At 39.7% G+C, this 16,254-nt stretch overlaps 1 protein-coding gene across 8 annotated transcripts in view; it reads right to left on the bottom strand.

Annotated features, from left to right (window-relative positions):
- The window catches only part of Arid4b (AT-rich interaction domain 4B), a 151,600-nt gene that overhangs the window by 21,987 nt on the left and 113,359 nt on the right, over positions 1 to 16,254 (bottom strand). For 4 of the 8 annotated variants that reach the window (XM_017801647.2, XM_017801646.2, XM_008847024.2 and 1 more), the window contains exon 17: positions 13,851 to 14,114. The exons of 3 other annotated variants lie outside the window; for them this stretch is intronic. In XM_017801647.2, the coding sequence (XP_017657136.1) occupies positions 13,851 to 14,114 (264 nt within the window). The remainder of the gene's footprint in view (positions 1 to 13,850; positions 14,115 to 16,254) is intronic. One more of the 8 variants, XM_008847025.2, reaches the window with a different exon arrangement.

A 16,254-nucleotide genomic window follows, 5' to 3' on the forward strand; every position in this document is an offset into this window, starting at 1 on the left:
GAACCAAAATGACTTCTGAAGGTGACCTTAGCTGCCAACTCAAACCCATAAATCACCCATGTTCCCTCTCTATTCGACTACGTAACACTGAAACCAAATATAAACGATATATATTGAGAGATCACAACATTTTTCATATGTTTTGTTCTAGAATAAGATGCAGGTAGGTTTTTTTTTTTTTTTTTTTCCTGTAAACCTGTCAAGAAACCAGTGCAGCATGCTGTAGTGTAACAGCACTCTTATGACAGAAAAACTTCCTGCTTATAATTTAGACAACTGGGGAGGAGTCCTATTCATAAAATGCTGGGAAACAATTACTCAGCCAATTTTTCTGTATTATGAAATGCTTCTTTCTTACACTGACAGACATTAAAGGGTTGACAGAGATGTGATGACCTCTCAATTTGATGCTGAAAGTCCCTACAATTTTAAAAGGTACAAGGTACTACTGACTACAATAAAAGCTATTTGTTTACACTAAAAAAGAATGATTGCTTATTTAGTAAGCTAGGAAAAAAAAACATTAAAAATGAACTAAGTCAGGGGCTGGAGAGATGGTTCAGCGGTTAAGAGCACTGGCTGCTCTTGCAGAGGACCTAGGTTTGGCTCCCAGCACCCACACACAGTGGCTAACCAGCACCTTTAACTCTAGTTACAGGGGATCTGATGCCCTTTTCTGATCTCTGTGGGCACTGCATGCATATGGTACATTTCCATACATGCAGGCAAAACATTCATACAAATAAAATTGAAATAAATCATCTGGGTGTAGTGATGCACACCTTTAATCCCACCATTTGAGAGGCAAAGGCAGACTAATTTCTGTGAGTTCCAAGACAACCTAGTCTACATAATGAGTTCCAAATCAGCCAGTGCTACATAGTGAAACCCTGTATCGGGGGGCGGGGGGAGGGAGGACGATTAAGTCATTCTTTTCTTGACACCCATAAAAATTCAATGATATTTATAGACAGTACTGGGAATTGAAACTACAGCCTTGCCCACACTAGGCAAATGCTCTACCAGTTAGCTACAACCAGCCTTCAACGACATTTTCAATTCTGGAACATGAAAACCTAAAAGTGAGGTTTAAAATTATGTCCTTGGGCCTGGAGAGATGGCTCAGCAGTTAAGAACACTGACTGCTCTTGCAGAGGACCCAGGTTCGATTCCCAACACCCACATGGCTGCTACGAACCGTCCTTAACTCCAGTTCCAGGGGAATCTGAAGCCCTTTTCTGACCTCCATGGCATTGCACGACACGGGTGCACTCACATGCAGGAAATACACTCATACACATAAAATAAAAATAATAAAATATTTTTAAAAATTAGCATGTCCTCTTTATTATAGATAATTAAATGAAGGCCCCAAATCAAGAAAACAAATTAGCAAGATGTCATGATGCAGGCTTGTAAATGCCAGCCACTTGGGAGGTGTGTCAGGAGCTCCAGGACAGTCCTGGTTAAAAAGTGGGACCCTATCTGGAAAAAAACATTTAACTGCACAGGTCACTGCATCAGCAGTTGGTCCAGAAGGACCTAAGAAAGGTAACCCTCAGGAGAGTGTTGTACCAATAGTGAGAACTATTGGCTACAATGAAATTGTGAACTCAACTCCACATAGGGTCATGCTCTACTTCCACGTGTTGAACCTGCTAGTGGCCACAAGGAGAATGAGAGAATGGGGAGAGGCACAGAAGGAGTGCTGGAACATCTTGGCATAGCCCTTATAGTCAGGTGGCCACGATCAAGCCATTCTCAACACAGGCCCAGACTAATATAAGACATTTAGGAAATAAAAAAATAAGACTGCATACCATACAGGGTAGGGTTCTTGAGGCTCAAACATTTAAGTAGAGCGCTTTGAAAAGCTAAGAAGAATTTCTTTTCTGTCTGGTACTTGACAGTTATAGTAGCATCTACCTACCATTCATAGCACAAAAGTTTTCCCTTTCTTAGCAGTACCAAAGATTGAATTATGCTTAAGAAATCCACTTAGGGACAAGGCACACCTGAATGGGAGGATGCTTGCTCCCAAATCTATTACTAGAGACATTCAAATTTTATAAGAATGAACAGGGCCTGGAGGTGTAGACCACCAGTGCTAGCTATCTAAGAGGCTAAAGCAGAGGAGCAACTGAGCCCAGGACTTTAGACCAGCCTGGGCAACACAGCAAATGTCCTAAGGGCCAACAAGGTGGCTCAGCAGGTAAAAACGCTTGCTGTGCAAGCCTGACACCACTGACTTCAACCTCAGAACCCACATAACAGAAGGAGAGAACTGACTCTCTGTGCACACTATGACACATACATACACACACACACCCAAAATATTAACTAAAAATAATTTTAAGAACTGGTCTGAAGCCAGCCACAATGAAGATAGAGTGTGCCTACACATGTATAGCTAAGGAGTAAGCTAGTGTAATTACTAATGCCGATTTACCCTATCAGAAACCAAGGAAAAAGGCCTGGCTAAAAGAATTTACCTCAGAACTACACTAAAAAGCTACAACTGGCCGCGCGTGGTGGTGCACACCTTTAGTCCCAGCACTTTGGAGGCAGAGGCACTGGATCTCTGTGAGTTCGAGGCCAGCCTGGTCTACATAGTGAGTTCCAGAACAGCTGGGGCTACAGGGAGACCCTGTCTCAAAAAGACCAAAAAAAAAAAAAAAAAAGAAATAGAAGAACATAAACTATTTGTAAATTTCTGCCTGGGATACTTAACAAGTAAGACATCTTATCTATTCATCCCTGAAAGCACACTCTTAAAGAATACTGAACCCTGAAGCTGGATGCAGAAACACACCTATAATCTAGCTCAAGAGTCTAAATGGGGATGAAGACTTTGAGGCTGGCCTGGATACACAAAGAGACCATCTGTCTCAAAAACAGAAAACAAGCCAAACCAACAGTATTAACAAACAAGAGGACTATTAATACCTGAGTCAGCAAATGCTTTAGCTGCAAAATGCTTCTGGGTCCTTCACTAGACATTCCCCAAAACATGTCCTCTCTACTCTGATCAGCCCTGTACAGGGGCTCTCCCATGGTCCGGCTTTAAGACTCATAGGACGGGCTGTAGAGATGACTGGCAAGTAAGAAGGCATATGGCTTTTGCAGAGGACCTGAATTTGGTTCCTATGTCAGACAGCTCACCACCACCTGTAACTCCAGTTCCTTGGAGATTTGACACCTCTGGCCTCTGTGACCACTGCCCTCACCTGCCTATACACAGTGACATACATACACATAATTTAAACTATAAAAATTAAAATAGTCTTACATGTTCTTTAAAAAAAAAAAAAAGAATCACATAGGACAACACCCATATTTACTGCTCCACCACTCAGCTAGGAAATGGAGCCAGTCTAGATGCCCATTATCAGAAGGACAATAAAAAGATGACACATATACATAACGAAAAATGAAATTATTCTGACACATGCACAAAAATGGATGGAACTAGAAATCATCACACTAAGTGAAGAAAACCAGACTCAAATACTTCATGGATTCTCACATATGCAGGTTCTAAATTTTAATTTGTATGTGTGTCTATATGTTTGCGTGTATGATGTGGGTGTATGTGTGTGTGGGTACATGTATATGTGTATATATGTATGAGTATATGTGTGTGGGGGTATAGATCATGAAACTGGTAAGGGAATTATGAGAACAGAAGGAGAGGTCTTAATGAGAAGAGGGAGAAGAGGGAAGGAAGGGGACCTTCAGGAGGTCAAGGACTGAGTGAGGACATGACGACTGCCACCAATAAGAACAAAGTATGTGTGGAAATGCCACAATGAATCCATGACTTTGTATTTGACTTAAAAATAATTAAAAGAGACAATCACAATATGGTAAGTCAAGGCATTAGGTGTCAGTTCTGAGGGGACAACCTACCAAACAGAAAGAACACTAGGATTCTAACAGTAACTGTGGGCAACAGGCCTCCAGATAAACCACCTCAGTGCTGAGCAACTGCGTTTCTCTGCAAGCACAACAGGCCTCTTTCCATCAGCATGTCTAATAGTAACGATGTGGAAGGACTGGCAGAGTTGCAACACTGTCTTGCCACTTTAGAGTCTAGCAACAAAATTTTATGAGAGTAGCTATAAAAAACCAGGTATACTACATTACTGATATAAACTCTCTGGCCTCTTCATGACAAAAGGAAATTTCCCTTGGCAGGGAAAAGGGGAAAGAAGAATATTGATTTGTTTCAGCTAAAAAACAAATATTTAAAAACTGGGAAAAAAACCAAGTATTAAGAAAATTGACTCATTCTGGAGGTGAGGTGTAGCTCAGCAGTAAAGTGTTGTTTAGCATATGCAAAGCTCTAGATCTGAGCCTCAGTTGTGCAAAGGGGGCAGGGGTGCTGTTAGTCTCTGCTTTTGTAATCTCATTAACAATATTTCACAGGAACCTATTACCCAGCAGGTTCTGTACTGGGCACTGGGATTCAGTGTGTCAAAAATACACGCCTGTCTGCAAGGAGCTCACAGTTTAACAAAGAAAACAACGCTAAACAGTAATTTGAAAGTAACAATACAAACAAAAGCAGACACTGTATTTGAATTTTTTATGTGTTCAAATACACAAAGCTAGAAGGGACCACTCAGAGACTACTGCACACATGTTTTCACCAGAGAAAAATGACACGTTCTAACCAACTTTATGACTTCTGTATGGTAAAATGGCAAATCATCTAAGAATTCGTTTGGCAATAATAAAAACAGCAGACTGTTAGTCCAACAAATCTACTAACCAAAATAGTTACCAAGCTCACAATCAACCCAACTCTTCTGAAACTCAACTTTCAAAGAAATATTATAAGCATGTAGTAATATATATATCCAAAGTCATACTTTTATTTTTAAAAATAAATTACATGAGGAAACTGGTTTTAAAAAACACTTTAAAAGCAAAATCAAACTGACACAATGCTTGAAAACTATTTCCAATATATGTAAAGATTATTAAAAAAGGTAAAATCAAATGATCAGCCATTAAGTTAAATAAAATCATCTAATTTTGTTTTTTAGTATTAACATTATCTAGAATTGCTAGCATCTTTTACATCTTGTCTCCCTTTTCCCTCACTCTGTCTCTTGCTCTTGCTATGACACTATTAAATCCACAAAGAGGAAAAATGCTATTCATCCTAATTAATAAGTCAAACAGCAGAGCTAGACATGGTAGCTCACATCTGTAACACCAGCACTTAGAATATGGAGGCAGGAGAAGCAGTTCAAGGCCAGCCTGGGCTACATGGGATCATACCTCCACCACAACCAACCACAGAAGAGAATATAAGATGGAAACACAAATATTACAGCATTCCTATATTTAAGATTTGTCATAAGCAGCTCAACAAAATGGCATAGTCATTCTATCAACAGTTTTTCTAAGAACTGTAACACGTATAGGTCTTTAGGCAGAGATAATGCATAATGTCAAAAGCACATCAAAGGGCATGTACTACACTTACAGAGATCACTGCACGTGGTTAACAACTGTGGTGCACATTGTGATGCAGATACTATAAAAATAGTCCCAGAAATTCAATTTGTCAATACTTGATAAGTTTAGGGAATTAGTACTTATGTGTATTTAGGCAAAAATGCAGGTGTAACTGGCAATCTATAAATTATTATATGGAACATGTCCAAATTGACATATGTATTTAGGCAAAAATGCAGATGTAACTGCCAATCTATAAATTATTATATGGGACATGTCCAAATTGATACTTTATAATTATAATTTTAGGTTTTTGAGACAGAGTCTCTCTGTAGCCCCAGCTGGCCTGAAACTCACTATGTAGACCAGGCTAGCCTGGATCTCACAGAGAACCTAAGTACTGGGATTAAAGGTATACACCACATACACACAAAAAAGGTATATACCACTACACACAGCCAAATTGATGTTTTTAAAAAACATGCGGTCCTATAAAAACTAATCAATCAGACAGACTGAGGTTTGGTAAGCAATCTAAGTTGAATGCACTAAGAAAAATTAAGGTTCTTGAGTGTAGCAAATAACCAAGTTATTAATCTTTCTTCATGAAGTTAATGCTTATTTTCTCTTGTACTCCCAAATTGTGGTTAATTAAAAAACAAATCACCTATAAAACAAACTTAGAAACCGTTGTCAAATGGATTTCATTTATGGATCTTTAACTTTTACACTATAGAAATAAAATAGACAATTTTCCAGAGCAACTTGCTTTCTTTTTATCATTACAGTAATAATTTTGAAGCACAAGTAAAAGACTTTTGCATGGCTTTATCAATACTCTACATCTAATACACGGCATACAGAATCAAGTACAGCAAGCAAGATCAGACCATTCTAGAGAAGGAGCAGTAAATTAAGCTGAAAAGTGACATCTGAATAATCACAGGACAAAAGAAGACAAAGACAAAAAGGCAAGTTAAGAAATGAGGACTTCCAGTGACACTCATTCCTGCCTAACCCCCCCCCATCTACTTCTGTTGCTAATGAGATGGACATATAGCCCGAGGTAAAAGTTATATTCCAAAACATTCCTTTACCTTGAAAAAATAATTTAGAAAAATGCATTATTCAAATCTGATTTGAACTGGAAAAACAGGAACAGAAAGAAGCATAGTGCAATGGTTATCAGAGGAGAAGATTAAAAAAAATACGATAAAGCATAAAACACAAGAGACAAAGCAGAGGATAATTAAGGAATTGTTTCACTTTGAGTAAGACAGGAAAGGAGAAAAGAAGAGGAAAGAAAAGAAATACAGCCGTGGTCAGAACCCAAGTGAAGGGTATCATGGAAGGATGATGGTCAGCTGGATGAGACTCCCTGATGAGGCAAGACAGGATGTCAGAATTCCCTGACATGGATCTGAAGGCAGGGGGTGTGGGAAGCTAATCAGAGTGGGTTTACAGAGAAACAGAAAATACAGAACACTTGTGGCAAAATAGTCAAACACGGTCTTGAAATGACACAAGGAAATGGCACAGTAGGGCCATGTAGACTCAAGACAAAACTTAGCTTTTTAAAAAATATTTTATGTGTATTGCCTGCATGTAGGTAGGTGCATCCATGTCATGTAATGCCCTCAGAGGTCAGAAGAGGGCGTCAGATCCCCTGGAACTTGAGTTGCAGACTGTTGTTCGCCACCATGTGGGTTGGGAATCAAACCTAGGTCCTCTGCAAGAGCAGCCAGTGCTCTCAACTGCTGAGTCATCTCTCCAACCCCCAAGACTTTTCGACATGAGAGAATTAAGTGCATGTCTTCAGGTGGGTAAGAGTAGTTTGAACAGATCAAGAAAATGGGCCCATGACTTTTACTAGAAAAAGGCATTTAGTCTGCAGCATGGCAGCAACCTGCGCCGAGGTGGGAACAGACTGCAGTGCAGTAGGGGGTAGGTGTGTGTAGAAGCTTCTCATTCCAATTCCTCAGGAAAGTCCAAATCCAATCAAAGCCACCAGCAGAAAGTGAGGACAAGGAAGAGTTGTTGGGGACAGTAAGAAAAAAGAAACCACATAAAACAGCCTACTGAGAAAAACAGAAGCATGCATGACAAAGAGAGTAAAGATTCACTTCAAGATCACAGTCGTCCATTTAAAGTAACAGCAATGTGTTTCATTTGCCTTACTTCATCTGCAATCAGATGTTCAGGCAAGGAGTCAAGCCGGAGGAGGATTTGGGGTTCTGGTTCAGTCAGGGAGTACTATTACCAGCAACAAAAGTAAAGTAAAAAAGAGCTAGGAGTCAGAAAAAGTGATCAGAATTGGCCAAGGAAAGTACTCACCATAAAGAGGAGGATGAGGTCAAAGAAGGATGAGGGGAGTAGGCCATAAATTACAAATCCTGAGGAGCAATTTCCTATTTAGGCTTGACCTTTTTTTATCTTTTTGAGACAGGGTCTCCCTGTAGCCCCAGCTGGCCTGGAATTTGCAATGTAGACCAAGCTAGCCTCAAGTTCACAGGGTTCCACCTGCCTCTGCCTCCTGAATGCTAGGATTAAAGAAAGGCCTGTGTCACCACGCCAGGCTGGCTAGACATTTAACGGCTATTTCTTACCTCCTTCAGTGCTAACCATAGTGTTTGGCATATAGCAGACACTTAACTTCTGTTTGCCACATAAAACTTGATAAAGAGCAACTGGACATCACCAAAACAAAAGACAGATTTGTAAGTTTGTTTTTTGTTTTTTTTTTTAAATCACTTTGAGACAGGGTCTTCCTGCAGCCCCAGCTGGCCTGGAACGCATTATGTAGACCAGGCTGGCCTCGACCTCACAGAAATCCACCTGCCTCTGCCTCCCAAGTGCTGGGAATAAGGGCATGCACCACCACACCCGGCTCTGATTTGTAGGTTTAAAAAAAAAAAAAAATTTAGGGGCTGGAGAGATGGCTCAGTGGTTAAAAACATGGGTTGTTCTTGCAGAAGACCTGGGTTCAAATCCCAGCACCCACTTGGCAGCTAACAACTGTCAGTAACTCCAGATCCAGGGGATCCAACAGCCTCTTCTGTCCTCTACGGGCACTGCACGACACGGGTGTACTCACATACATGCAGGCAATACACACATACACATAAAAATAATAAATATTAAAAACCAAACTTTTTAGTTAATGTACAAAGTACTGGGCTTTACTAAGATGTCTTCCTGCGTGCACGCCACTATACCTTATTCTCTTTTGTGTCCCCATGATAGACCCTCCATGCAAGGCTTTTACTGTTTCCCTCTTCATCTCTCGCCCTCAGAAGAAAAATCAATGCTTATAGAAGTACAGTATTTTTAAAATAATGCACAAGTACAAATTTTCAGTTTTCTCTAATTTCTTGTAAATTTTTTTCTTGATTTGTTTTGTTTTGGATTTTTTTTTTTTTTTTTTTTTTTTGTTTTTTGTTTTTTTTTTTTAAGCCAGGGTCCCCCTGTAGCCCCAGCTGACCTGGAACTCACTATGTAGACCAGGCTGGCCTTGAACTCACAGAGATCTGCCTGCCTCTGCCTCATGAGTGCTGGGATTAAAGGCATGCACTACCATGCCTGGCTGGGTTTTTTTTTTTTTTGGTCTTTTTGAGACAGGGTCTCCCTATAGCCCCAGCTGTCCTGGAACTCACTATGTAGACCAGGCTGGCCTTGAACTCGCAGAGATCCACCTGCCTCTGCCTCCTGAGTGCTGGGATTTAAAGGCGTGCACCACCACACCCAGCATGATTTGTTTTTATTTTATGTGTATAAGTGTTTTGCCTGCATGTATGTAAGTGCACCTATGTAGTGCAATGCTCATGAAGGCGAGAAGAGGGTGTCATATACCCTGGAACTGAAGCTACGGATGGTTGTGTGCCACTATACAAGTGCTGGGAACTGTCCTTTGTAAGAGCAGCCACTGCTCTTAACTGCTGAGTCATCTCTCCAGGCCCCAGTTTTCTTGATTTTCTCCTACAGAACTATTAGTATGCATTTAAGAGTTTTACAGTTAGCAGCACATGGTAGCACACACTGGTAATGTCAACACTGGGTAGGCAGAGGTCAGAGGTCACATCAAGCACCAAAGGCTGCACAGTGAGACCCTGTCCTATTCCCTCTAATGGATCAGCATCAATATACCATAAGAAAGTATTGATATAACATAAATCACAAGCCAGTGGGGCTGGAAAGTTGCCTCAGTAGTGAAAAACACATACTTGCTCTTCCAGAAAAGCTGAGATCATTTCCTAGCACCTGTGTCTGGTGGCCCACAACACAAACTCCACTTCCAAAAGATCCAATGCCTTCTTTTGGCCTCCAAGGACACTGCACACATGTGGCATACACTTTCACAGACACACACACGTACACATAAATAAAAGTTGCACCATGTAATCCACACGGACCCCAACCTCACAGTCTTCTTGCTTCACGCTCAGTGCTAGGATTACAAATGCACAGCATTACATATGGCTCCTGGTAAGTTATTTTTAATGTATAACCTTATTTCCGAAAATCAATCCTATATTTTATCACATGACATAGGGGACCTGATACTGAAATGGACCAGTAACATACTAAGAAATGGATCAGCAAGATAATAACAACTGCTACAACATAGTAACATCACTTGGAGAAATTAAAAGACTATATAACAGAGAGCCTACTATTAAAAATGGCTACAGTATTATTATTATTATTTCCTTTGGCATTTCTAGGAGCTGAATTCCTGGTCTCTTGCATACTAAACAAGTACTCTACCACTGAGCTCCTGCCCAGAACCTGTGACCAAAATTTTCAAACATTTATGGAGATATATTTTCAAAGACACACTGTAATTTTAAATGATTTTTGCCATACTTTTATATATTCTTATTTTTCTAGATTGAATGCTATTTTTAAAAGGATTAAAATTTTTTTTCACAGAACAGTGATTTAAAATACCCCAAGCAGCTGGGCGTGGTGATGCACACCTTTAGTTCCAGCACTTGGGAGGCAGAAGCAAGTGGGTATCTCTGAGTTCAAGTCCAGCCTAGAAGCCCTGTCTCAAAAAGACCAAAAAATTAAAAAATAAAAAAAATTAAAAATACTTCAAGCACTCTACATAGTGTTGGACAGCAGTTTCATACAGGGCCAGTTACCAGAAAAAGTAAGTAGCAGTATTACACCATTTGTGGTTTGGGCTCAAGAGCTTTAAATTTACTTGAAATAAAAGTCACATACAATATTCTTTATAGTCCCTGTGATAGTAAAAAACTGCCTTGAATATCAACGTTTGCATGAATGTAATCTTTGCAAAATTAATGTTTTACATTAATTTTGAAAAAGGATAAAATTTAAATTTATGCAATACTTCAGAATAAAAGTACAAGAAATTGCAATAAAAAATTCAAAAAGCAGATGTTCTTATTGCTTTAAAAAAAATCCATTTTCAGGAAAATTTTGAGGTAAAGTAAATAAACGACATATACAGATCCCCATACAATGTCCTTAAACACTCTCCCATGAGTAACCGGAACCGAAGAGAAACCCACTCTCATGAACCTCCGTGCGTAAACTTCATGTCTATTTGTCTATTAAATATTAACACAGATGGCAAGCTGAAGCTCCCCCTCAAACAATAGGAATGCCTGAAAAGATGATGATGATTTGCTGCAGTTCTTATATCAGTTTCAGACATGTAAAAACAGTAAAAAAAAAAAAAAAAATTGTAGTTTTTGCTGATTTGTTAATAAGACCAACTCCCTTTAAAAAATATTTTTTATTTAGTTTTATTTTATGTGTATGAGTGTTTTGCCTGCATGCATATAAGTACAGCTGTATGTGCAATGCCTGTAGAGGCCAGAAGAGACCACTGGTTCCCCTGGAATTGGAGTTGTGGAAGGTTGTTAGCCGCCATGTGAGTGTTGAAAACCAAACCACATCCTCTCCAAGAGCAGCCAGTGCTCTTTAATCGCTGAGCCATCTCTCCAGCCCCAAGACCAACTCCTATCAATTACTGCAGAGGAACAGGGACACTGCCATGCTCTCTAAAGGAAACCGTTTACTGTGCTGAAGTGCATCCATGTCCTCTATGATGCTGGAGTGCAGAGATCAACCCCAGAGTCTTCATCAAGCTGAGAGGTTCTTCTTTGCGAAGTTCTTAGCATACAACTGCTTGAGGTCAGAAACAGGTGGCATCCTTCTTAATAGCACAAGCATGTCTTGCTGAATGAGGTCTCGTAGTCCTTCCTGTGTCATTACAAATCTGAATGCCTCAACTTAAAATCTCTTTCCTCCTATCAATTTCAAAACTGAAATATTGGATGGTCTTGCGAAACCTACTCACAAAATTATTCTTTACTTTAGTCAATCTTTTTTTTTCTTAATAAATGGAAAGTTGCAAGGGTTTTATTGGTTTTATAAGAAGTTGTATTTAAACTGTGATGTAATTTCATCAATGTACTGATTCTTATGTCACCAAGTCACACTTCTGTTCAGGGAGCTGAATAATAAAGACAGCCAAGCCCGGGTTGTTGTAAAAACCACAGAATGCCCAGATTCTATCCATTGGTCACAAAATTTCAAATATCTGATAAAAGCCAAGAAGAAAAACTGAAAGGAGAGCTGGAGACTGTGACTGCTACTCCGCCTTGTAGGCTGTACTTATTAAGTTAGGACAGTTCAACTTTCGTCCTAACTTTCAGCCACCATATTCTCTATTGACACTTGCACTCTAAGCAGGAGTCGAAATCCCTTTACATTTCTATTTAATAAGATGACTTTGTAAGATCAAAATGAATCAAAACCTAAGAATAGAGGGTAAATAGTCCCACAAGAAGAATCTGAGGTCTCCAGTATCTTCTTTTGAATGTAGTCCCCAACAGCCAGCCCTTCAATGAGAAGACTCCCATGAATAAAGACAGAAGGATCAACAGCTGCAAGGACAGGATGCAGCCAGGGTCATCTGGAAAGTCTATACTTCGGGAGAGCTATAGCACCCACACACTTCAAACCCACACCTTTGTCAATCTTGTTGGCTAAAAATACAAAGAATGAATGAGTCTCTGAATACTCCTCTTCCTGACTTAGCTTGTTTTCTTCCTAGCATAAAAGACCAAAGTTATACTTTTACTCAAAATTAGAAAGGCAATCAGATCAGGTCATGTTTCCAGAGCTTCCTACTGTTACCATAGAACAAGAAAAAGTGTACTTCTAATAAACAGAAGATTTGAGATAGTTGTTCTTAAAAATTCTCAAGCCATTGAATATTATGTCTGCATTTGTGCAGTGATGTTAGGGACTGACATGAGGAACTCATGATGCTCAGTGAGTACTCTACCCCTAAGTCACACCCCTAACCCTAAGAATAAATTTACCTGTAAAGCACAAGAACCATATTTTTCTTTGAAAAGTTGAGGCACTCACTCCATAAAAACCACCAATAGAAACATCTATGCTTAACTGTTCAAGGCTCAGACTCTGTCGTAGGCCAGATTTCATATATATATTATTTCATATGAAACAGCAACTATTCCAAAATGAATGAGGTTATTGTTTAAAGATGGTTTCTTTGGATAAACCAAAGAAAACTTATGTAAGTTAAAAACTCAAGCCATTGACTACAACGTAGATCCATCCAAACCTCACCTTTATCTTTCAGTTCCCTAGCTCAGTGGCAGTCAGCAAGTGCATTCTATTGTAGTCAGAACTGTATATATTTTCAACTATGGTTTCAAAGATACAAAGAAATTCCTGAGACAAGGCTGTAATGTACCTGCTGATAATGAGATAAAGTCTTTTTGAAATAAATGATGCTTTTTAAGAAATCCCTGCTGGGTGTGGTGGCACATACCTTTAATCCCAGCACTTGGAGGCAGAGGCAGGCAGATCTCTGTGAGATCAAGGCCAGCCTGGTCTACAAATTGAGTTTCAAACCAGCTGGGGCTACAGGGAGACCCTGACTCAAAAATACAAAAAAAAAAAGGAAAGCCCAATTTTTAGATCCTTACCTATTGAAGACTATGATGACCTAGGAAAAGCACACAGAAGAGGCACTGTGGTTTAAAATGGAAAAAGTACACAGCCTGGTGATGGTATTATGAAGTTAAGAAGCTCAACCTCTGTTCCCTGATCATTTCATCCCAGTGTATATTAATCAAGCTGTATTTGATTTAACTAGACCTGTTTTCCACACACTAAAGATGTTTGCAAAGTGTTAAAAACATGAAGTAGGATGTCACTAAGTGAGGCAGTTACATGTTAAAAGCTTTGTATTTTTAATATGTTACTGTGGCTTCAATTAGAATACTAGAAGTCTGTGTAATTCGCTCTGTAAGTTTTCAATAGAAAGTATTTGAGTGTCTTAGGTAATAGTCACTAGCTGAAACTCAAGTTACCTCACATTCCATCCGCAGTAATGCACCAAGTAAAGGACCTCTCCACCTTCGACATCAGAGTCTTTTATACTAGCTTCATACATTTTTTGATTTTTCCCTCGTCCATACCGCACTTGGACTTTCATGCCTGGTGGATAGCATTCAAACTCCTCTTCCTCATTGTTGCCGTCCTCCTCTTCATCCTCTTCCTCTTCCTCCTCCTCCTCCTCCTCCTCCTCTTCTATGTCTTCATCATCTTCATCTTCCTCTTTATTCGTTTCATCTCTTGAAAGGTTTAAAAAATTGAAGTTAATAAAAGTTACTTCATATGCTTTTCAGTTCCAAACCACACATACTGATAAAAATCGTGGCTGTGACCGCTCCGGGAACAGCAGGTTCCGTGTGTACAAAATGCTCTGTGAGTTTCAATTTAACATTCAAACTAAAATCTGTGTGAGTTATAGGAAGATACATTAAGAGGAAATGACGAGTCAAAAATAAATCCATTAAAAGGAATTTTCCAGTACTATAATCCCAGTACTTGAGAGGCTGAGGCAGGAGGATCAATGTGAGTTCGGAGGCCAGCCTGGACTAAAACAATGAGAAAGAAAAAAACTGTAACGGTCAGAAGAACAGAAGTTGTGCTACACAGCAGGAAACTAGTGAGGCTGACTACCAACTTTCCCATGTTTTGTTATGGAAAGGTTTTACATCTCGGCTGACGGGGGGAATCACCATTTATTGTCATTTTTCTTTTTCAAAATTATTTTAAAACACGTATTTCCAGCCCAATGATGTTTAAAACGAAAATATTTACTAGCAGATGATAACTCTTAATAAAATCAAAAAATGCTTCAAGCAGATTTTCCAATGCTGCACCAAAGGAAACATCGTTTCAATTTTCACAGGGATTTTCCGCTGTCAAATGAATATACAAATTTATTTTCCTATCCTTCTAAGTATAATTCTGCTCTTTACCACCAGGCGTTTACTGAAAGATTTCGACTACTGATTCTCTTAACTTTGAATTTTCTAAGGAGTGCCAACTCCAAACCCAGAAAACTAAAGAACAAACTACTCCAGGAGGAGCACTCAACTATTTCCATCACCTCAATACGATACATGGTCTATTTATTTATTTTTATTTTATGTGTATGAGTGTATCGTCTGCATGTGTCTAAGTGCACCCATGTCATGCAGTGCCCACAAAGAACAGAAGAGGGTGTCATATCCCCTGGAACTGGAGTTACAGGCAGTTGTTAGCTGCCATGTAGGTGCTGGGATTTGAACCCAGGTCCTCTGCAAGAGCAGCCAGTGCTCTTAGCCACTGAGCATCTCTCCAGCCCACTATACATATTCTAACACTGGGTGAATCACACGCTCCCCTTTTTCAGCTGCAGTTTTGAGACAGGGCCTCCTTTTGTATGCGGACTGGCCTTGAACCCCTGACCCTCCTGTTTCACAGAATGTTGGTTTTATCACCAGGCCAGCTTCATATCTTTTTTAGGTTATCCATAAATCTGTATTAAACAGGTTGGAGGAAAGTTTTCAGTTATCAATTTTCCCAATCACTAGATTTATACAAAAGAAATTTTTAACCCAAAATTCAAAACTGCATTATGTGGTCTTTATCTGCTCAGCAGAGTGAGTGGCTTATTACAAGAGCGCTCGCTCTTGCTCTTGCTCTCTCTCTCTCTCTCTCTCTCTCTCTCTCTCTCTCTCTCTCTCTCTCTCTCTCGCTCTCTCTCCTGTCATTTCATAGCTGAAAAAAGTATAAATATCAGTAAACAGACCCACAAGACAGCTAGGCAATTATTTCTGAAGTCTATGAGTGCAGAATGGGGATGTAGCTCAGTGGTAGACTACTTGGCTGGCACAGGTCCTGAGTTTAACCACCAGCGCGCGCGCACACACACACACACACACACACACACACACAAAGTTAATGGATAAAAACAGAAAGAAAAAGCTAACAGAGAATAGTATTGATATGCAAGTAATATGCAAGCCTTCCTTCACTGATAATTTCAGTTTTACATTCACTTATGGAATGTTTTTGGTGATAACATATTTTAGCTATCCTAATTATATAAGAATTATTCCTACTGTAAAGACTCAGTTATGATTGTGAAATAGAAGTGATGGCTCAAGCCTGTAATCCCAGGGCTCAGGAAGCTGAAGCAGGAGGATCTCTAGATAAAGATCTACTAGCAAGACCAATCTCAAAAACCCAAAATGGACTGGAGAGATGGCTCAGCCGTTAAGAACACTAGTTGTTCTTGTAGAAGACCCAGGTTCGAATCCCAGTACCCACATGGCAGCTAACAACTCCAGTTCCAGGGGATCCGACGGCTTCTTCTGTCCTCCACAGAACTGTAGGACACGGGTGCACTTACCTACATGCAGGCAATACACACATACACAT

This window comes from Nannospalax galili, unplaced genomic scaffold, assembly GCF_000622305.1.
Source record: "Nannospalax galili isolate Female #2095 unplaced genomic scaffold, S.galili_v1.0 scaffold1463, whole genome shotgun sequence".
Taxonomy (NCBI): domain Eukaryota; kingdom Metazoa; phylum Chordata; class Mammalia; order Rodentia; family Spalacidae; genus Nannospalax; species Nannospalax galili.